This window comes from Pseudochaenichthys georgianus, chromosome 8, assembly GCF_902827115.2.
Source record: "Pseudochaenichthys georgianus chromosome 8, fPseGeo1.2, whole genome shotgun sequence".
Classification (NCBI taxonomy): domain Eukaryota; kingdom Metazoa; phylum Chordata; class Actinopteri; order Perciformes; family Channichthyidae; genus Pseudochaenichthys; species Pseudochaenichthys georgianus.
The window spans coordinates 20714932-20739143 of NC_047510.2; the positions used below are offsets into that span (position 1 = coordinate 20714932).

General features: G+C 41.0%; 2 protein-coding genes across 5 annotated transcripts in view; both read left to right on the forward strand.

Moving 5' to 3' along the window:
• The first annotated feature begins 1650 nt into the window (after positions 1–1650).
• Positions 1651–6037, forward strand: LOC117451269 (charged multivesicular body protein 6-like). Its single transcript, XM_034089483.2, has 8 exons — positions 1651–1871; positions 2303–2412; positions 2821–2908; positions 3123–3209; positions 3577–3642; positions 4733–4813; positions 5456–5531; positions 5636–6037. The coding sequence occupies exons 1-8, from the start codon at positions 1806–1808 to the stop codon at positions 5683–5685; spliced, it is 624 nt and encodes a 207-aa protein (XP_033945374.1). The 5' UTR covers positions 1651–1805; the 3' UTR covers positions 5686–6037.
• Positions 6038–7336: 1299 nt separating this feature from the next.
• Positions 7337–24212, forward strand: part of LOC117450500 (BAR/IMD domain-containing adapter protein 2-like) — a 61335-nt gene continuing 44459 nt past the window's right edge. For 3 of the 4 annotated variants that reach the window (XM_034088294.1, XM_034088296.2, XM_034088295.2), the window contains exon 1: positions 7338–7602. In XM_034088294.1, the coding sequence (XP_033944185.1) occupies positions 7531–7602 (72 nt within the window). In that variant the 5' untranslated portion in view covers positions 7338–7530. Of the gene's footprint in view, positions 7603–24212 lie in introns of all 4 variants that reach the window. The other variant, XM_034088293.1, reaches the window with a different exon arrangement.

A 24212-nucleotide genomic window follows, 5' to 3' on the forward strand; every position in this document is an offset into this window, starting at 1 on the left:
ATAACGTTACTTACCATTTAAATTGATCAAATAAATGCAACAGACAATGCTATTCAACCACAATTACAATTTATTTTATTTAAACTATATTCTTCTTCTTCTTATTGTTATTGTTATTGTTATTATTACTACTATTGTTAGTAATAGTAGGCAAAATGTAATATTTTTTTTTACTTTTCATTTTTCAAATGAGGGTGCATAACGACTCAACTGAGGGTGCAATGCACCCTTATGCACCCCCGTAGAACCGGGCCTGACTTAGTAATTAACCAACTACAAAGCAGATGTCCAGGGCAAATAATTGCAAGTCTCTTCAGTGTACGTGTCACAAAACGAGATGCATTGTGGGACATGTAGTTTATGGCCAACCTGCTTCTGTGAAGTGGAATGTAACCACAATAAACGTATTACATTGTTTGCAAGCTCTTGCGGGCCACATAAAATGAAGTCGCGGGCCGGATTTGGCCCCCGGTCCTTGGGTTTGGGTGCCAAATCCGGCAGCACCAACACCTGGTCTGCCACATGTGGAATCCCCTCATAGTTTTTCACCTGCTGAGCCCAGAGTAAAATGCTTTTGTGAGCACAAACTAGAGGGGGACAGGCTCAGCAAACACCAGTGTGATTTTGGTGGGAGTACGACCACCCTTGACAAAGCTATAGTGGGGTTGCCAAACCAGGTAGCTGCACCACCTGTTCTGCTGAACATGGGCTGTAGAGAACCGTGCAGATCTTCCCTATTGACACCAGGACCAGACAGTCTTTCTGAGTAAAATATAATAAAGTAGTCATACAACGCAGTAAAATTTAACAAAATATAGCCCATAGTGTTAGAGGTAAAACGGCAGGGATGACCCAACGAAATGTGTTACTGCATTTTAACAACCCCCAAATCATGTGCTTTGCGCCCAGGCCTCTCTGTGCCCCTGACCTTATTCGCTCCTAGGTCCACCCCTGGTTTAACCTATACTCTTACTCTAATAGCCCAGATACCTTGCGATAAGGCTAATTGAGGTGTTTAGTGTCACCTATGAGAGGATGTTTCATAGGGAAATATGCTCAACCATTGCATTCAATTAAAAAACTTGGTAGAAAAGGTGCCTCTATTCCATAAAACGTATTACAAATACAATTGAGACAATTGTTGACAGCGATGACTGCTTTGTTTTGAATAGTACACAACTAATTTAAACACCATCACATCATCAATTTATTTGTAAGGTTACTCTTTAACCAAAGCATAACAAAAAACACATTTTACAATTACAATGAAATTGTATTGGTGAAATTAACAAAACCATGGCAAATTGGATACTGTATACACTGAGGTAACTGTTGAACAAAAAAAGAGATCATCCCACAGCAGCCTTCTGTGTTCCTGTTCAGCTCAGGTTAAGTATTTTTTAGGAAATGTTGGTGTCATGATCTCTGCCCAAGGTGTTGAGTCTGGAACCCCTGTGGAGTCTGCAGCTGTCCATGGTACCTGGTCATAAGGTAATGCTTCACCAACTTAAATATTAAATATACTCATATTAAAGTATATAATATAAAGACGGGTTTGATATGATCTTTCAGAGTGCTGTCACATTGAGAAATATTTGAAGTAGTTGCAGACCGGAGCGAAGTCGAACACTGCAGACCTGATGTCCTGTCTCGCTTGCCGTAGGAAACAAAACACTGTGGACATGGTGGCAGACAGTTAGCCCTGCTAGCCATCGTAGGCTGTTTATTATCATGCCAAAATGTTCGGAATTAAGTAATAATTTGTCTCTTGATGAAGGGGCTTCTGGAGGGGATGTGGCTAAATAATGGGAAACGTTTTCGGGAGAAAGAGTCAACCTTCGCGTGTAACAGAACAAGACAAAGCCATTTTGGTGAGCTGATAGCGGCTGTAGCAGCAGATTAGTTCACCGTTACTTAAATGCAAGGCAATGGGTAGCTCAGTGCATAACGCTGTAGCTAACAGGCTACATGTATTATTGTTAGCTTCATTTCCTAGCATGTCACTGTTATTCAGCGTCTGTACAGAACCTCTTTGTTGGGACTAGTTAAGTGTTGTCTTTGGGTGTGTGTTATGAAGTCTAACACCACAGTGAACAATTCAATGCGTTACCGAAAAGTCATATAATTAATATTACTTGAATTGAATTGTATCATATGTGATGGTCAACTTATTAGATGTTCTAAACTGTACATGATATTGTTAGATGTAACCAGAGTTAACACCATCTTAATTATGTGTAGCCTTTCTTATTATGATATTGTCAGTTGGTTAAAACACACTTGACTTGTATTTGTTTTCCAGCAATTGAAGCAGCAGAGAGATAAGTTGAAGCAGTATCAAAAGAGGATCTACCTGCAGCTACAGAAAGAGTGGCTTCTGGCAAAGCAGCTGCTAAAAGATGGCAAGAAAGAGTAAGCATTAAACAGACCTTTTTCAGTTCACATCTGAAACAATACTGTATGTAGCACCATGTCGTAACACTTCTATAAAGGCAGGCAACAAAATACAATAGAGAATGTTAAATCAAAATGATATGGTTTTCTGTTGTGTTTCTGTGTAATGTTTGTTATACATCTTGAAACAAGTTTAAAAAAGCAGTGCTGCAAATGATATACATGTATTATTTTTGTAATAGTTATTAAGAAGTGAACACTAAGTAGGTTTTGATAAAAAAGCAACGCTGCATGATAAGCCTATATGTAGAACCTTCGTTGAAGACCCCTGTATGTTTACTGTGTATGCAATACCACGTTCTGTATGAATACTTTAAAGCTTACTCTCTGCTGTATTATGTTTTCCCTTTGTATCTGTTATTAAAGGAAAGCACTGCTGCTTCTTAAGAAAAAACGATATCAGGATCAACTACTAGAAAAGACTGAAAATCAGATTTCAAACCTAGAGCACATGGTAAGTTTAGTGAGATTACACCCTTCAACGTCATCACTTTTTAATTCACCAAGCCAATTTTATAATAAAGTAAAATCTTCCAATATATGTTTTTTTCTTTTACAGTATAATATGGCTGTCTGATATTCAATATAGGCAATGGAAAACATAATGAGCCACTATGCAGTCATGGTGTGGGAGTAATTTTGCAACTTGGTTTTCTTTTTATCAACAGGTCCAAGATATTGAGTTCATGCAAATTGAGATGAAAGTAATTGAAGGACTTAAGGTTGGCAATGATTGTCTGAAGAGTATGCACGAGGTAAATTTGCTTTCATGTCAGAAACATCCCTTTCACATAAAACAATTATATTACCACCTTAATCTTTAGATATGTTAGTGAATACTTCAACAATGTCAAAGTTTCCACTGATACACATACTTCAATTAATGTGATCCTCTGGTGAAGAAAGCAGCAGTTTGTGGTTGTGGTTTGTGTTAGCATAGCTGGTGCACATTGTTTGAAGATTAAAGGATTAAGAAGCAAAGCCTTGGCTACAGCGGTGTGACTGCTGCACATCCTTGGATACAGTGTACAGATCTTGTTCAAGAAATTCACAAGCCAGCCAGCATATGTGGAAACAACCTCTAAAAACACCTCTGTATCATGGAGTTTCTCTTCTTGACAGATCATGTCAATTGAAGATGTGGAGAGAATCATGGATGAGACCCAGGACTCAATAGATTATCAAAAGGTAAATGTCTGCTTGATATCAGTCAATAATTGTTTATCAAAACCTGCATAGAATGTTTATTTTAGCTATAAGTTTAAGATTGCACTATAAAAAATCAAGTGCATTTAATTTTATTTGAATAATGCAATTTTGTATTTGAAAATCATTACCAAATGTTATATGTTTTTAGAGGATGCACACTGCACAAATACAAAAATAAATACATTTCCCATTACATGGATAACTGTCCATGTTGATAGTAACAACATAAAATCAAAGCTGTCACTGTCAGAATCAGAATCAGAATACCTTTATCAGTCCCAGAGGGGAAATGTACATTGTTACAGCAGAAAAGAGCCAAAGACAGATTAATGTTACCAAAGAAGCATGCATACTTCCTAAATATTAAAGGGGACCTATTATGCTAAATCCACTTTTTCATGTCTTTTATACTTAATCATGTGTCCCCTCTGCGTAAAGAAATTCTGAAAGTTTCAGTAAAAAAGATTCACTCACTTTTTGTCCTGATCCATTTATATCAAAACCTGTCTGAAAATGAGCTGATCAGATATTGGCCACTTTATGATGTCATAACGTTTTTTTGGGTTGTGTAACCATTACCCCCCCCCCCCCCCCCCTAATCACCTGAATCTCCTCCGAGAGCACCATTGTGTTCTTTTTAACCAAATATCTCTCAGAGGGGCGTGGGGAGTGGCTCCTTATTTTCATCTAAAGTAATAGACAGAGAATCAGCACTTTTGAAACGGGGTTGAAACAGAGGGGTTTATGGGATGCTACAATGATCTGTTTGGTGTTTGGAGCCAAACACTTCAGAGCCATGTTTTGTATATATCTGAGACCTATAATATATTGATGAAAAACAGTATAATAGGGGACCTTTAAAGATAAAAACATTTTATAATAAATAAAGTTACACAATTTACAAAAAAGCACATCCTGTAACAGTTCTGAAGATTTAGCAGCCAGGCATATATTGCACAGTTATTAACGGCATATATATATTGCACATATTGCACATAGTCGGTGGTTAACAACAAGGAGTGTTATAGTGCTATATTATGCTGTCAGCTAACACGTTTTGCTCCTGTAGCAAATAGATGAGCTGCTGGCTGGAGCCCTGACGCAGGAGGACGAGGATGCTGTTTTAGCCGAGCTGGAAGCCATCACTCAGGTGGGCGTTGAGTGGGCCTTGCACCTTTCTTACCACAGAGAATGTTTGCTGATCGTGCATTATCTTTCCCTGTAACATCCCACTCCACATTTAAAGCTACACACCGAGGCCTGGTGTAAATACATGCTTCAGATGTTTGCCACTAACTGCATTTATATTTGACATGATTTGTAAAATATCAATATCTGGAGGAGATGAATACTTCTAGCAATGTTACAAGCCACAATATAATTCAATGTCAGTAATAATAGGGTGTATAATTGTTATTTTAAATTATGCAAACTGTCAATCCTATCGAACGACACATTATTTCACACTAGAAGACAGATTTTAACCCTTAGGATTTTCTAGCAGGATAACTAACATTTGTTTGGATGTGCCATCAAACAAGTTTGGGTTAAATAACTTGGCTCATATAATAACAATGACAGCCTTAGTGCTGAGTGATATTATTGCACTTCAGGGAAAAGGTCAATATGCATGACTCTGAATCTGACGCTTGCATTACCAAAATATTTAACTTGTTAGAACTAAAAACAGTTCTTAACTTTGCCAATGTTATATTATTGTGCTTTTGTGATTGGTTATTTAACCTTGTATTGTTGCAACTTGTATTGTTACTCTTCCCTTGTCCGGAAACAGGGAGAAGATTTAGCCCTTCCAGAGGTCCCTACTGAGCCAAGAGGAGGGGTCCCAGAGGCAGCTAAGGCTGAACCGGGTATGGCTGTTTTTCTTATCTTATATCACAATGCATTCTTCACACTCTTGATAAAGTGTATTTACAGTAACTGATATTTGTTTTACTTTGACTTTCTTGTCTAGAGAGGAGAGAAGCAAAGAACAAGCCAGAAAGAGAGATGTTGGCAGCCTGACAGAGTACTTTTATTGTTGGAAATAGGCTGTCTTGTTCCGAGGAGCTGTCTGTTGAATTCAGTATTTCATTCCTAACTGTGAGAAGCTGAAGATGGGATCGGCAGATATCAGTGCACCTTCACACATTCGTCAGGATCGGCACTGTGTCTGCACTCTGGTTTACTACTCTGTTGAAGTATCTACTTAAAGGATTGGAAATATTATTTTCTTCTGTGTCTGAATTAGATTAGCACAGCAATGTCACATTGTAACTTCTCTGGTTATGGTGTAACAGAATTAAAAGGACACATTTGTAGATGTTTCACACATTAATTCCAACTGTTTTCCATATAAAACTGAACCTTGGCAACATGTTTTCTTCAATTTCTTATCATTTTATCTTTTATAACTGCAAACAAGTAAGGTTCTGTGGCTCTAACAGACATTTTACATCATAGAATTTAATTCACAACTCTAGATTGTGTTTCATTGTTTCTCCAGAGGGGGGCACTACCTCCTAGATTTTCTTTTTGCCCAACAAAACAGGTGTGTTCATTCACCTCCCATCACTGAAGTGTGCGTGGTTATTGACAAAAAAAGTATACAGCTCATGTTGCTGATATGTGGGATATGTTGAGACAAGAAAGCCAGTAATAGTATTTACAATCCCACACTAAGTGGGCACTTAGACTCTAATTGGCATGTACAATGAAACTAACACAAATTACCCACTGTGAGAAAAACATCACCTGTGGTGTAACTGAAAACAGTCAAGAGTATGTCTCGCTCACAGACTTTCAATGCAGTTGTATACATAAAATGTTATTTTGTAAATGCAAATAAGAAAACCTTCATTGGGACAGCAGTTCCTCGACTGCACATTATTTGAAGATTAATGAAATGGCAGCAAGAGTGTGCTGAAATGCCCTGATGGGCATAAGCATTAAACAACAAAAGGCACTACGCTGATATGGGCAGGAGCCATACTGTTAATCAGTGTTTTTGGCTCTATGTGATTTATTTAGAGCAGCCATTTCCAAGTGATGCACTACTATGGCATAATTGCTTTAAATGGATGTACACTTTAGAGAACTGTGTCTTTAGGCTTATCTTAATCACACAATAGGATTGGTAACATAAATAGGTATATCAAACTCGGAATATATTAGGTATACTTTTACAGGGCAGAGACTTCTTTTAACTGTGACATGTTCTATGAGCATTTTTGCTTGTGTATACTATAGTAATGGGAGAGCTCGATTGGTAGAGAGTTATGGGGGCGTGCACTCTAATAAGGTGGTGCTGCATTCTAATACTGTGGGAAATGTTTGATAAGGGTTTGAGCGGAGTGCACATTCGAGTAGTATGGAAGCCTCGTCAACATAGAAACACACATTTACTGACAGTCTCTTTTAATTCTCTTTTAATTTTTAGCCAACACTAATTTAGTTTTTGTGAAATTAGCGTACAACATTTCTGAATAAGACTACATCCAGTCCAGCCTAGCACTGGTGAATCGTTTGTTTTCAATTAGGTATGGTATTTTATATGACACATACAAAGAGGACCTTTAATTTGTAAATATGCCCCTTTTTAGCATCATTGTATTTCCGAGTTTATTTCTCAAGCCTTCTGCTGCTCATCTCAGAGGGCGAAAAGCTCATCTGTCGTGGAGTTCCTGAAGGCAGCAGCGGGCTGTCAGCTGTGGAGAGGGAAGGTGTGTTTAGTTGGAGTGGGGTTTCGGAAGCGCTGTTTCTTCTCACTTTCACGGGCGCGTTGCCTCGCCTATTGTTAAATCCAACTCGTGAATTTACCCTTTCCCTCATTTTTAATCGGATACACGTTTGAAGGAAAAAGAAACGTTTATGGTCCTGGCTGAAGATTTCACGATGTCTCGCACCGACGAGGTTCACCGCATGACGGAAAATGTCTATAAGGTAAGGTTCAACTAATGAATAAAGTTTTGGGGTAGCCAACATAGAGAATTTGATTAAATATGTCAGACACACAGTGCAATTCCACCATTAATCAGACATATTTCTATTGGTCAAGACGCAAGCCAAAGTCTTCGATAATCCCTTTAGGGGAGAGGCGCAGTGGGTGATATTATTTTGATTAGTTTACCAAAATGGTCTGTTTTTCACTTTATTTATACATTATATGGTCTTCCACCTCCACATATTTCTGCAGGTTTGATAATCAAGGCATCACCTCAGTTAAAAATTACCTGCAGCTTACAAAACCAAAGTCACTTGATCAGTTTTTCTACATGTAGGCCTATTGTTCAGTCCACCTTCTTGTCTGATACCAGTTGAGGCTTTTCCTAAGACACCAGTGGATTTCTATAGCCTAGTTTCCATCCTGAAATGAGGACATGATGCATTCCAGAAGCCAGTGTTTGACGGGCAGAGGAGGCTGGGCTTATCTGTTGCAACAAGTAAACATTTGCCCCACAGGGATTTCAACACTCAAACCGGTTCTGCCTAAAACCTGTGTGCATTAAGTTAAAGGTGGGGTAGGTAAGTTTGAGAAACCGGCTCGAGATACACTGTTTGTTATATTCCATGGAATGCTCTTAACATCCCGATAGCAATGAATATCTTAAGTGCTTTGACAACAAAATCCATAAAAAAATGTCATCTGTGGAAGCCGTAGTACTGTAAAAAGCACGACCAATCATTTTAGCCGGCCAGCTAAAATAACTGGATGGCCTGTCAGCCTTCCATCTCGTGCACAAATTTATCTCGTGCCCTCATTGGTCATGTGCGCGTTCGTGTGTGTTTGAGGAGGGGCTCTGTAAGGAAGTGGCAGATTTGTGTATTTTCAAATTCTAGCGCACTAGAACTGGTTTCTCCAAAATTACCGACCCCACCGTTAAGTCTCAGTATGGTTACTGGGAAAGCGTTTCTTAGTTTTAAAATGTATTGGATATCTTGGCTTTGGGATTTCATTTTAGTAGATGTATTATTTTATCTTTGAAATGGCCGAAAACTGTAAAATAAATCCCCAAATGAGGTCTTCAATAGGCTTCTTTTTTCACATTTGCAATGATGTTAAACAAATAGAATGAGATCATTGGATTCAACATTGAGATTTGTCATTTTTCACCTAACAATGCTTGGAAATTGATTATGAAATTGTAGCTGATCAATGGTTTTTCCAATCATGGATTCATTTATCAACATGTTATAGGGGTCCACTCCTGTGTTTAGTGATCTCAGGTTTCTGTTTTGATTGTAGCATACTGATACTGATACCAGCTGTAACGTCCCTCACAGATGGCCAGTAGAATGGGTAGTTGGTAGCTGCTCATTCTCCCACAGGGAATAGACATCTATCAGAAAGGAGGTCAGATGAGCAGAGACTGGCTAGGGCTTCTTTTAGAGCCAACAAGGGAACAAAAATATTTCGGGAGGCTATTTCTGTCCTGAATTGGTCACACAACCTACAGTGTATCCTTTTCATTGTGAATGTAAGGCCATGCTCTGCCGGGGTTCATCCAAGTGTTTACATCTACTAATGTGGGTGTATATATATATATATATATATATATATATATATATATATATATATATATATATATAGATCGCGGATACAAGCGGCCGAGATGGGTTTTCTCCGCAGGGTGGCTGGTGTCTCCCTTAGGGATAAGGTGAGAAGTTCGGTCATCAGGGAGGGACTCGGAGTTGAGCCGCTCCTCCTTCGCGTCGAAAGGAGCCGGTTGAGGTGGTTCAGGCACCTAGTTAGGATGCCACCTGGGCGCCTCCCTAGGGAGGTGTTCCAGGCACGTCCAGCTGGGAAGAGACCAAGGGGTAGACCTAGGACCAGGTGGAGGGATTATATCTCTTCGCTGGCCTGGGAGCGCCTTGGGATCCCCCAGTCAGAGCTGGTTGATGTCGCCAGGGAAAAGAAAGTTTGGGGCTCCCTGCTGGAACTGCTACCCCCGCGACCCGACCACGGATAAGCGGGAGAAGATGGATGGATGGATATATATACACTCACTGTAGGTGACAGAATCCTGATTCCTTGCTTTTTCAATAGGAGCCAGGCAGTGGGGCTTTATCTTTGGGGGGAAAGACCCAGGCAAAGTCCTGACAGCCAGTGGAGTGACAGTCCTTCTTCCACAGGGACCTGTCCTTGTGACAGAAGCTAAGAGATCACAGAGAGTGTCATCCCCAGTCACTGCCTTGCCAATTGTGCTCTCTTTACTAACCTCAAAGTGAACAGGCAGTTATCTTGAGTATGTTTTAATATTTAAAGGGATGGGTTCAATTTGACTGCCAGTGCCATCATATCTCCTAGATGAAAAGCAGCAGTCTTTCACAGCATACTGCATTTTTAAGTGTTACATACTCTCAATATCACACTTGTTTAATTCTCAATATTTGACATTCTATTAACAGGATGGGCAATAATGAGCATATATGGGCATGGAAGACTGCTGGTAGGATGCAAAATGACACATTGTTCCAGTATGAAGTGCAGAATCAGTCAGTTTAAATGTTTGTGGATTGTAAGCCACATCGAGGGAATGTTGAAGCCGTAAGGCATGTTACAGAAGTATTACAAATTACAGAAAAAAGTTAATTGTGTAGTTCAATGATGCAGAATTGATCCCAAATCAAATGATATGCTGGGTGATGAGTTAAGAGTTTATCCCGCCATAGGTGGCAAAGCAAGCAGGGCGCAATGATTGGATATGTTCCTCCCTGGACTTTATAGTGTTTTACCTTTTTTTTTTTTTTAGCTTTTTACCATTTAGTAATACTGTTTCCGTTTCTTTGCACTGATTATTAAAGCACTCTCATGTAACTCCAGGTTTTGAAAAAGCTCCAACAACCACTCACCTTACACCAACTTTGAGAGAAAACAAATGGGACTTTCACTACTCTAGCTTCCTGTAATAACCCTACCCATTTCTCTCTCCCTGATGCACATTTGAAAGCCTCCGTAGACAGTAATTGTGTTTGTCTACTTTGTATGCAAGCAGACCTCTCCTGAGAAAGAGCAGATCGAAAAACATACAGCAGCTGAAAAGTCATTGCAGACAGCAGCTGGGCAGATACTGAGAAATCGCATGGGAGGAGAAGAGGGTAACTGCACCGCTGTGACTCATGTTAGCCCAGTTGAGTGTGTGTGTTTAACAGGGCTGGGACTTTGCACACTATGAGGGTGAGACTTGAGATTCAGCATCTCACTGCAAGTATTGTTCCTTTGGTAAAGGCCAGAGGCACTCCTTAGTTTTTTGAGATGACTTTATCTTAATCAACAGGGGAGTCAACCCTGTAAAACCCACCAATCCCCGCGTGACCCCCTGTGATTCACCTCAGTCTCCTCCCTCGTATAGACGGGCAGTTCCAGACGTGGCAATTGGCATCTCGTCATTCCCGCGCTGACGGGGTGAGACACATACTTAAGACTGACACTCGCTGCTTGCGTGTTCGTGTGCAGTGCCCACAGTCCTCTTCACCAGCTGGCCTTGTCACTGTGTGTGTGAGAGAGAGGTTGTGCCCCCGGGTCAAGCCTCTTAGCATGCCGGTGGATGAAGTCTGAGCGGCCAACCTGGCTTGGGAGGAGTGGGGGGAGGGGGAGAAAAAAACAAAGTGACCAAACGGATTAATCAGACTAGAGGCTGAAGAAGAATGGGGCTGTGTTTGTAACGGTCAATAATGAAACATTGTAATCACTACTAGGGTTTTCCACAGTCCAAACTTGTATCCTAAAGGTCCTAAGGCATGGAGGCAAGGTGGTTGACCACACCCTTTAGCACATTATAACATGAACATTATTTCATGGAAGTGTTGCGTGTTCTCTCCCCGATACATGTGGTGCAGGTTTTGAACACACCCTGCCAGGTAAGGAAATAGAAGGGTGTGTCTCGTCTCTACCTGCCCTCAGGACAACACTCATTTTCCCATGCACTGCCACTCCCTAATTATCAATACAGCCAGGAAAACAGTGGTTGCCATTTTCTCAAATGGTTGTTATGAGGAAGACAAAATAGTTGTTTGATGTTAACCTCACCGAGCGCCATACTGAATAATCTCTGGTTAAAGACGTTTCGGCTGAAACTGCTGCAGTACGCTGTTTGATTAAAAAAAACCTCATCTGAAATGCAGTTTGTTTTTTTGGCTAAAAGTCATCATGTTATATAACAGCTTTCTCTTACAGTTGCAATGTTGTCGTGACGTTCACAACACTCGAATGAATGATATTCTGATAATGATAAGAGGACTACAGTTTCACCACAATCTCATGTGGAAGATCTGAACAGGTGGTCTCTTAGCAACAATGTGCTATTATTCTCATGTGTTTCTGTCATATCATTGTGCTAAAAGACTTACAGTTGGTGAAGGGCGGGAGAAGGCGAGTGAGGAAAAGCCATGGATTTAGTTTCGGACCAAGATAAAAGGGAGATGTTGAACCTGTCGTAAATGAAGAGAAATGCTTCATAAAAAGCCCATAAGGGATCCAGTGTAAACGGGCCTGTCCGCAGTGTATACAGTGCTGTGTGGTCATGCACTGAGATGTCGTCTGGAGTCACTTGAATGATTACGCCATCCATCACTTTATTTACCTTTTTCTTGCGGTGTATCACATCAGTCGCCACTTGCCTTATAATATGCGATTTAATGGAGTTTTAAATGACTTCAGTTCTTTAACATCTGCCTCCAGAATATAATGTTTCTACAAGTGTATGCCTGCTGGTGCCTGGGGCTTTGAACAGATTGCATTATGCACTGCATGAGATATCATAACATTAATTGCCTTTGAAACAGCAGATTTGTTCCCTGTGCATTTGACTGCGATGCAGAGAGAGGACTATTGCTCCACACGCCCACCTTCTCTGCACGTCTGGGGGCGGATGGTTTAGAGACATTCTCTCTTTTCTTTTACTCGTTGCTTTTTCAAGGACTGAGACTGGAGATGCTCAGTGCTAAAAAAAAAAATAGGCTACACTGTATTGCCGAAAAATAAGCTTCATAGCCATACTGATGGAAAAAGATTCTTATAAAGTGACCTTAACATTGCGATCTTCCAGAATATTACTTATCCGTCACAAGAGCAGCATATATAAGAGCGGTCTTTTGTCTTCATAGAAAGACTTCAAATGCGTTATTGTGGGGGTGGATCAGAGAAGGAGATGAAGAAAAGGAAGCATAGATGGAGACATTCCACATCCTTGTTGAAATAGTCCCTAATTACTGTGGAGGGTGAAGCTGTAATTACAAGGACCGAAAGAGACGCGCAGAGACAGAACATTTCAGTTAGTACTGTGGCATTGGACAATGGCCTTACATTTAAGGGGTCATGGGCTACAGTTAACATGCCTGTGGCTAGAGCTCTGTGGCAGATGCTGCTACATTCAGTAGCATTGGCCTCACTCCACCCACCCAGCTAGCAGAGCCCCAAACCCCAGTGTTTCTCTGGGACCCAGACACTCATGCTATACAGAAAGAATTCAGGTTGCCACATTGTTTAAATGATTACTTTTGACATTAACATGATTGAAACTTCACCATTGCGATGTAAAGTGATTCAACCGAGACACATTGCCATGGCATTCTCTGTACTCTTAGTTGAGATGCATTAACATTTTTCTATTAAAATGATATTCCTGCTCCTAATTATAGCAGGATGTACCGTCTTTGTCACAATTTACATTGAGTGAGCCCTTAGAGATGTAGATTTGTGACACTTGAATAGGAAATATAAATTTATTTATTTGGTGTTTACATTTGTTATTCGCTTGACACATGGTTTTCTGTCAATGTAGGGCTGTGTTGAAATCTGAATGTGGAGAGGAAGAGGTCAGCAAGGGGACCCTCACACATACATTATTCATAAACTCCCTTCCTCAAAGCTTTAAAGCAGAAATGCTAAATGTGAATTGTCTGATGTGCATTTTGTCTTCACTTGATGGACATTTGCAGGAACAGCAATCTCTGCTCACTGTTTGTTTATTGCCTTCCTGCTTTTGAGCGGAGTCTTTCGGAACTGAAATGAACAATATTATGAGGGATTCAGAGTAATGCATTTGTATCCTCTGCCAAAATGAAAGGGTGTTTTGCTGGTCAAATAAATAAAGCTAGCAAATAACTCTGGGTCTTGGTTGCTGTGGTAACCAGTGCGTGTGTTGGGTTAGTTGTGTGGCTGATGCCGAGCTGAGTGTGGGGTTACACTGGCTGCAGATGACAGCAAAGCAAACACACACAACAAATAGTTCTGTTTCTGGCGAGCACCTGGCTTGTTGTGCGCTGGCAGCAGGAGACACTGCAGTATAAAGCTAGGGTCAGTACAGAGAACCTGTGAGAGGTCACTTCATTTGTGTTCTCCTCCCCAACAGGCCTCAGGTCACCACTTTTCGATGTATTAAAGCCAAAGCGTACAAAATACTTTGCAAGGTTATGCAGTCGGCACCACTAACATGACTAGGCATTTAACCTCTTCCACATGACGTGGCATGCATTCTTTTCATGTTGCTGACATTGCCGATAAAGCACACACGAACAGCTAATATTTGCAACTTAAGTATCTCTCTCTTCACACATGCCACACCGTTCAGATAACAAGATGTGTTTGCATGACAGAGAAAAGAATGTGTGACAGAGTGTCCATTGATACGTTTTAGTAAGAGGGGATTAAAGATTTGTTTTGATCCAGATGCATCCTTTTGCTTGGATCCAACAGGTGAACCGCCTCGGTTAGCATAGCTCTTGTCTGAAATGTGTAGCATATGACTCATGACTGAGTGTTATTGGATAAGCAGAATCTATTTCCCTTTTTTATATTGTTTCTTCATATTTGCAAAAACAACATAATTACAGAAAGTGCAGAAGATCACAGTTGATAAAACAAATCTTTTCACCAAGTTATTTTCTCAACTCTAAAGAGATTAAACAAGTTCCCCCTGATCCAATGGGAAAGCTGTTTTCAAATACTTTGCTAAGATTAAACAAAACGGGACAGTCCAATTAACATGACTCGTTAGGAATACCATTCATTAGCGTCATTTGCAAGATATAAGCAACATCCTTATCTTTAACATACTGTAGGAGCATGTGCTGTAACTGTCAGTATGTGCGGCATGAACAGGCGAAAGGTTGCCTAGCCCTAAGTGCATTTAGAAACATCTTTGGATCCCCGTCGGTGTTTGACATGAACAATGTGCAATATTATACGTTTAACTCCTCTATAACAAAAGAACACAATCTGCTCTAAAACTATGCAGAACTCTCTGATCACACGACGATTAACAGCTTGTGCTCCACAACACAACTCAGAAATGAGTAAGGAAGCAAATATTCACGTGGTATTCTTGGATTTGGTTATTGTCCTAGCTTCCACTGAAAGCACATGGTGTGCGCACTGCAGTATTAGTAGGGCTTTAGGTATGCAAGAAGGAAACACTTCTTTGTATCTACTCCGAGTGTATACCTGGACGTTGCTCTGAAATAAGCGTGTGACAGTGTTTCTTTTGTATAGATGTCTTAGAAAGCTCTCTAACCTGTCTTTTAGCTGTGTTGCAGTAAGTTGGCTTTATTCCATTCACTTGTACCCTAGCACTGCAGCGATCTTTAGCCCCCTCAATTCCACATACCTTGTGTGGTACCCTCAAAAACCTCAATGCCACTACAATGCAGGGAAGTGGTGTTGATCTATAAATGTAAGATTTAAGTTTGCCACATATCCCTATAAGGAAATTGGAGAATGCAATACATTGACTTGAGTTTATTTTGCACGCTAAATTAAATTAGCAAATCTTATTAGATTTGTTGGAATGCAACATGTTACTAGTGGCTGTAAGATAATGTAGCAAAGAAGTCTGACATTCCCTGTTGTGATAGCAGGAGAAATAGTCTAAAAATATGAAACGTATGCAATAGAAGCCTTGGTACCAGATCTCATGGGAGAGTAACCCAGTTGACAAAATACACATGCATACTCCCCAAAATATCAGTTTTTTCAGCAACCTAAAAAGTTGAAAACCTACATTTAAAATACACTTTATGCAGATATATATTTAACTCATAGTTTGATAATGATAACAGTAAGTTCCTATAGTCTTTTCACTGTTCTCATCTTTAATGCCGCATTTAAATGCGAATCACAGAAAACAGTCCCTACTCATTGTTAAATTGATGCTACTTTTTCTAATTCTGATGCATGGTCTTGAAGGCAGCGCTATATATTTTTGACAAGCTGATCTTAGTACAATGACAGCAACCCAAGTTAAGTTGAAGAGAGGAAAGGTTTTGAGGGTTGCGATGTGGTTTAAAACCCAAACCACATACACTAATTCAGTCAGTCTACTGCAGCACAGTCCAAATAAATTGCACTAAGCTGTTGCCAATAACTTTGGAATCGACTGACCTCCACAGTGAGCTAGATGCAGAGCCATAGATTTTCAATGTGTACCCATGGATTCCCCCAAGGCAAAACCCAGTGGCTTTGAGTTTAGCTTTATTTAATTGTAGTTTACATTTATCTTGCACTTGTTTGCATATATGGCAAAATTAATTATTAAAACTGTTTACTGGAGTCAAATAGAAACATGTTAACTAGCTATTACCCTGGCTTGCTGTGTTTATTTTAAGTAAATATTCCACAAGTATTGCCGCTAGCTTTATACTTTAGCTTTACATAATGAAAGCAAGATATTGCATAGCAGGGGCTAGGGGTTCCCCTGGGAAAGGTGGTGGACCCTCAGATGCACACGTGTCTCTTTCTTGTCCGTCTCTGTTTACCAGACAGGAGATTACACAGCAGCCTGGCTCTTTTCTCTTGACACAGTATGCTAAAGGTCACAGCTGTCATGAGACTCATCATTGCCTCATCGTGTTAGTAATTAGAGAAAGAATACTATATTTGCAGTTGTCACAAGTCCATAGACATTATCCTAGTCTTTACCTTCCTCCCTGATAACATTCGGCCCCGTCACCTCTTCTACAGTGCTCCCATTAGTGCGGGGTTTTTATCATGGGCATGTTTCATGCCAGAGGCTCTTGCCATGGAGAAGAGGAGGAAGGAGCAAGGGGAGGGTGCAAAGGAACAGATGATGATGATGGCATGCTGGCTTCTGATTGTGTGTGATTCCCCCTCGTTCTAATCAGTGTGTGTTACATTGAAATGACCCTCTTTGCATATCATTACTGCATTGTGTGTGCGATGGTACAGAATGAGCGAAGATGGATTGATAACCCATAGTCAAAATCGTGAAACTATTCCCATGTACTACTAACATGGTTCCTTACTTCCAAGATGAGCACATAATTGTATTCCTGTGTTTTCCCTTATCTGCAGCCTCAATGCTCCTGAACTCCCATATTACTCAACTCACAGCACAACTTGATGCCAAACAGATTTGATTCATTTTGTAGACATTTCTTTGTCCCTATTTGTGTCCTGAGTATTGATGATGAATTAATTCAGTCCTTGAGTAGAACGCAAAATGGACAGCTTTTCTTTCCACAGTAAAAATAAATAATTACACTTTAGCCGGGACGTTTTCTCATTTAATTATATCTTCATTGAAAGATGATATAGAGGAGTATTGGATGGGAAGGGATGTACAGCACATAATTACTTCTACACCCTTGCTCGTAATTCTTGAAATATTCCTTCATCGCAATTTTCTACTCAATCACTTTGTTGATCCCTCTTTCCCTTTCAGTCTCTCTCTCTCTCTCTCTCTCTCTCTCTCTCTCTCTCTCTCTCTCTCTCTCTCTCTCTCTCTCTCTCTCTCTCTCCATGTCACACAACTTGAAGTGCCTCTTGGCCCAATTTCCCAATTAGCTGCCACAATTAGGGTAACAATGTAGTACAAGAGAACTGGGGTGACACATTTAGCAACAATGGGAAGAGATAAGATGTTCCCTCTTCTCTACCCCTTATGTCACTGCAATGTATGGGCCCATTTTAGATATATGTGTGGCTAATCATCAAAGTCGTTATGTTCAATAACTTCATAAATGTATGCATTTATTCAGTATGTGGAAGTAAGGCGGCTGGGCCTGTGTCAGCTACCTTTGGCCTCCTCAGTGGGAGAGTGTGCCGTAATGATGCTGCACAGGGCTTTGCTTTGTTATGTAATCCTCCCACCACCAAACATCACCACTCTTTATTATGAAGACTTGTATTAATGTAAGAGTGTGCACAAGTACACGCTGGTGTGTGTGTGCGTGCGTGCGTGCGTGACCCTATCCTCTACGAGATGCACTTCACATCAAAATAAGGCGAGAGCGGGGATACCTTTTTTCTATACGAGTACCGTGTGCTTAAAGGAGGGATTCTCCCTTTATGCTCCTTTCGTCTGGTATATTAGACTAACAGGGCCTGACGGTAAATAAAGGGAGCTGATTTTAACTGTGAGAATACTTTAAACTACTCATTCCACCATCTTGTCATGGTAGCTTTGGAATATGTTTATGTAAAAACAATACGCTGACATGGTGCCCTCCTGCTGAAAGCAATCAGCTCTGTATTCAAGAGACTGCAGTATAAATATGCTCTTTTTTGAGAACATTTGTCACCGTGTTCCCAATAGCTGCTGAGCCACTGCAGAGACTTCCTGAGAATCTGTTTTTCGCTTGAAGGCTCGAACCAGTTAACAGACAGGAACTTATAACAAGGAAGATGATGACCTCTAAGTAGGGATGTCCCGATCACCTTTTTTTGCTTCCGATCATTTGATTTTGACAATCTGCCGATACCGATTTTTCCCGATCCGATCTTTATGCAATGCATTAAGAGAAAAAAAGGTAACAGATAACGGCTGGTCATCCAACGCGATGAATTCAGCTATCTTGGCTGTTATTGTGTTGGCCTTTTCACTGTTCTGGGGCAGTTTCTCTTTCCTTTTAAAAGTCTCTGAAAGTGTTGGTTGTTTCAGTGCCGTTACCTGAGTGGCCGCTGTGTACTCGCCGTGTTGTTGTTGGCGTTTGTTTCTCAGGTAGCGCATTAGATTGGTCGTGTTGAACGTAGCTCTGTTCTTTCCACCACGAGGAACCTCTGCCTTGCAAACATTGCATCTGGCTGTTACACTGCCTTCGCTTTCAATTTTATAATACTTCCAAACTCCTGACATTTTCTCTGTCCCGACTCCCGAGTCACCAGCTGAACGTAGCCTCTCGTTAGCTTACTGCTACTATTAGACACTGCGCCCACTCTGTTGCCAGATTTCAGAGAAATAAGCAACCAGGTCTATGAAAACAAGCCCAAAGAATGCAACACATACATGATGTTGTGTAATTTTAAACCAAAACTAAGTCCTCAGGATGACTTTAAGACGTGAACATGGTCATTTTTGTTTTGTAACATTAAATAAAAATTTATAATTTATAAAAAAAATAAGATAAAAATAAGAAAAAATCCCGATCCCCGATTTTTTTCTCCCGATCCCCGATTTTTTGAAAATCACGTGATCGGCTCCGATCCCCGATCACGTGATCGGGACATCTCTACCTCTAAGTTCAGCCGACCAATATCCATGGGAACCCGAACCTCTTTTTGCTCACTCTTGTTTTTTTCTGCCACAACTACCAGAATATAAAACCATTTTATACACAATTTCCACAAGTCAGTATGCTTCTTAAAGTGAACCAACTATGGCAACACATTTCTAAAAGGGTTAAGATATATTAAATGGGCAACTATTTGGATATTTGGATTATCATGTTTTAAAGGTCCCCTATTATACTGTTTTTCATCAATATATTATAGTTCTCAGATATACAAACATGTCTCTGAAGTGTTTGGCTCCAAACACCAAACGGATCATTGTAGCGTCCCATAATCCCCTCTGTTTCAGGCGTTTTTCAAAAGTGCTGATTCTGTGTCTGTTACTTTAGATGAAAATAAAGAGCCACTCCCCTCTGAGAGATATTTGGTCAAAAAGAACACAATACACCGCAGTACTTTTCCCACTTTAGTTCCGATATAGTTCCGAAATGTCGCGTTCACACCAAAAAGAGCCGGAACTAGAATGAGTTCATCAGAACCTTTTTTACCCCCTTTTCCGTCCCTGAAAGTCCACGAAAGTCCCTGCTAGACAGCAGGGACTTTCGTAGGAGAAAAAGGTTCCTATTTCTGATTGGCTGGGCGGAATGCAAACCACGCCCCGTAAAACTCCAAAAAGTTTTGTGAAGCCGCCATTTTATTATCCTCGCATTAGCTTTATTAGCATTAGCCCAGCGCACAAACGTAGAGAGACTAACTTATGGCCAGTGTTGGGAAAGTTCACTTTCTACATGAACTAGTTCAGTTCACATATTTTAAAATGAACTAGTTCAGTTCATAGTTCATAATTCAAAATGTTGAACTAAAGTTCATGGTTTCAAAAATGAACTAATTTATAGTTCATAGTTCTTTTTTCAATAAGTTGCTGCGAGCTATTATTTGTCTCCTGTACGATGTTAATGGGCCATTTCAATTTTTACAATATCCTCAGAGGGCCGTACAAGTTATTGACCTCTGCTTAAAAAAACTAAAATCACAGCTCATTCATTTCATTCTGTGCAAAGAAAAAGCAACCTCCTAATCCAGATATCTCACCATGACTCGCGTATGCATGCACGTGCAGGGTGTGGCGTGACCACCTAAACAGAAAGATAATTTATGGACACAAGATGTGTGCAAATGTATTTAGTTTCCTATCCATGTGAACATGGTTTAAGTGGGGGGGACCTAACCTCCTCTAGAGGGGTCCGGGGGGCGTGCTCCCCTGGCAAGATGTGTTGCACTTTGAGAGCAACATTAGGAGATCTATGGACACATCTCTCAACACCCAAACACAACTGTAAGCAGATTTTCTTTTAATTTATGGATATTTGACAAATCACTACCCTTTCAAACTGTATTCTTCTTTATTAATAACTGTCTTATAGTATTTTATACCTGTTTACTTTATTCTCTTATTTTTTTATAACTATAATGATCATATAAAGATGTGCCTTGACCTCACTGGTTGTAGACAAAGCTTCTTATATTCGTTAGCATAGCTAGCTAACCAGATGCTAATGACAACAACACAGTTATTGACTGTATGACAGATGAGCAGATCGCCACTGGGCTTACAACTAAAGACACAGACACGCAGAAACTGTGGCATGTGTATGGACTTATCGGTACTGCAATTTCTGAAGTGCTGGAGTGGCGTTCTGGTGCTCTCCGTCAGAACTGCACCCCTGTCAGTCGAGACATATACCACGTGATGACACGTTAGGCTCGTGTTGTGTTCAAGGACCCTGACCTTGGCCAGGAAAAACAGGTACTCGCTTGTTTAATTTTTTTGCGGTCTAGATTTCTTTCATTTTTTTATTTTTTGCGTGTGTTTATAAATTACCTCGAGGGCCGTACCAAATTGTCTCGCGGGCCGTATACGGCCGGAGGCCGGAGGTTCCCCACCCCTGCCGTAGAGTCTCACTCTGAGCGAGTGCTGCTGCAGCTGCTCTCGGCTTCGTCCATACTAATTCATTCATTCATTCATTCATTCAATGCTCGCCGGTTCCGCGGTTCCACATTGTTTGTTGTGAGGAGTCTGATATATTTAGTATATTTATATTTTAGTGCGACAGCCAGGGGTGACAGGCGCGTACGCGTCACAGGCAGCTTGCTGTTGCCAGATTGGGTGGTTTTCCGCATTATTTTGATAAGCCTTTTCGGCTGAAAGGCATATGAAATCTGGCACACTTTTGAACGCCGTTATAATACAGTGCTGAGAATGAACGCACGTTTGAACGCCGTTATACAGCGCTGAGAATGAACGCGTTCTCAATTACGTTCATCTAGCGGAAATACAGTACGTTCAGTTCACGTTCGCCCAAAATATGAACGCGTTCATGAACGATCGTTCATTGAACGCGTTCAGGTACATCACTGCTTATGGCAACACAAACGTTCTGGCGATTTACTCGGAAGTAGGGATGCACGATAATTATCGGTCCGATATTAGGAATTATGAAGTCATCCCGATAAACCGATAACAGTATTAATAGCCCCGATAATATACAATATTTTTTTGGGTAAAAAAAAAGAAAAAATACTGCGGTGTGGGTGGATTGGGATGAGGGGCGCTTGTTTTTCACTCGGCTCCTCCCGTTTTGCCAGTACTGTGGTGTTAGTGGTTTAGGAAGAGGGGAGTTCTTCACAAATCCAGCGCTCCCTAATACTTCGAACCTGATCAGTCACCTGAAACATCGCCATCGCTACGATGGTGTGTTAAAAGCGTACGAAGACAATAATACAATACTGTGTGTGTGTGTGTGTGTGTGTGTGTGTGTGTGTGTGTGTGTGTGTGTGTGCGTGTGCACGCACGCACGCGCGTTGGAGCTATGTGCAACTCAAGGCATATGCTCGAACCGGAGCAGCCTGGACGCTGCAATCATGTTGCTGAGTGTGCTGACTTCTCCTACAATGTCCCGCTGTCTGCTTCCTGCATAAAGTCAAGTGCTCGGCGCAGTTGTGTGGATAGAGCGCTCCTCTGTTTTCATTTAAACAGCTCCTTATATCCGTTAGCGCAGCTAGCTAGCACCAGATGCTAACAACAACAATGCACTAAGGTCTCTCTCTTGCTCGCTCGGACCACACGTACACACACCCTCCCGGTCCTCCAGATGGCCAGTCGGTGCCTGCCGGTGAGCGTGGAAGTGTGGTCTGCCACAAGCGGGCGGCAGGAGCAGGGCTGTCAGCATCAGCTTGTAGATGGTATTTTAAACTCGATGCGCTCTGAAGCTACGGGGCGGCCGTGGAAAAAAAATACACATGCGTTAAAATAATTAGTGGCGTAATTTTAATTTGTATTATCGGTTATCAGTATCGGTCTTGAGAAGCAGGAAGTTATCGGTATCGGTTTCAAAAAACCAATATCGTGCATCCCTACTCGGAAGGCTTCAGTAGAAGCTGCTGGGAGTCCCAGCAGCTTCTACTGAAGCCAGTCCCCAACTCCGGGGACTTCCGGCCGGGGACTTCAGGTGGCAGTATATGCCGTGAAGTTGTTTGCGGCCTGCCAGTAAACCCAAAGCAGAAGAAGAAGAAGTGACGTCAGCGGCTTCATTTGCCTAATCCTTATTCCTTCCCCAGGGACTTATTCCGGTGTGAACGCGATCTGTACTTAGTTCATGAGAACTCTTTAGTTCTCATGAACTAAGTTCTCATGAACCTTTGTGTGAATGCGCCTAATGGTACTCTAGGAGGAGATTCAGGTGATAAGGTGGGCGGGTGTTGCCTGGTTAGCTAATGGTTACACAAACCGTGAAAAAGTGAGCGAATCTTTTTTCCTGAAACGTTCAGAATCTCTTTACACAGAGGGGTCACATATTTATGTATAAAAGACATGAAAAAGTGGATTTTGCATAATAGGTGACTTTTAAGTCAAAAGCACAAACATGTTTGATTAACCTTATCAAATGTCAGAACCGATGTTGTTGTGTGGTAAGAAATAGATCTATAAATCCATACTTATACATAATGTACTAAAAGTGTATACCCTTGTTCGTGTTCAGGCTGTACAGGCTGTGTTGTGCTTAGTCGTAAATGACCAAAGCTTTTTTCATCGTGTCCCGTTTTATGGAATCAAGTTTTGCTGCAATAGCTTCAGATGCAAGTTCAGTCACGCAGAAGTGTATGAAGTTACTGTTGGTAATGAAAGTATCTGCGTTTATGTCTGACTCACTGGTATTTCTACTGTAGGTGGGCTTTGGTGCATTTAAGCCAGTTACACTTTGACTCCTGTTGGGATGCACTCAGCAAGTGCACCCAAACACACACACATGTAACATCCTATCTACATCTTGGCACTCAACAATGCTGAGGCTTGACTGCCAGGGTTGTTTCAGGTTAACACTGCCATATTATTCTGCCACAGCATGAATTTATGCTGGAAGTAGATTATGAAGTGTTCTCTTGCTGTATTGAGGACCTGTGTCTGCTGCTGCTGCTGCTGCTGCTGCTGCAGTATTGTGGTTGTCTCTCTGTCCCCTGGCTGTTCCTGACTGGCTGACTGGGGACCAGCTAATTGGAGGAACACAGGAGGAGCGAGGATAGCTAGAGGAGAAGTAGAGGAAACGATGATGGTGGGAGACGTCAGGCATCATGCTTTCTCTGAATATACGACTTTGTCTACAGTGTAGTATGATACGGTGTCTCTAGAGTAATGCAGCATATTTCTTATTCCTGACATGACACAAACTCTGCTCATAATCTAGCTATATTGACAATTTAAGGGTTTATTTTAAGATACTTGCATTATATAAAAAATATTGTGATTTAAGATTAGATATTGTCTTAGATTTTGGATATCGTATTAACTTATTCAATCAATGTGTATTTATATAGCCCAATATCACAAATGTTACATTTGTCTCAGTGGACTTCACAGTTTGTACAGAATATCAGTATGACAATACGACACCCTCTGTCCTTAGACCCTCACATCGTACAAGGAAACATTTCCGGAGAAAACCCCCAGTTTAATGGGAACATGGGAGAAACCTCAGGGAGAGCAACAGAGGAGGGATCCCTCTCCCAGGACGGACAGACGTGCAATAGA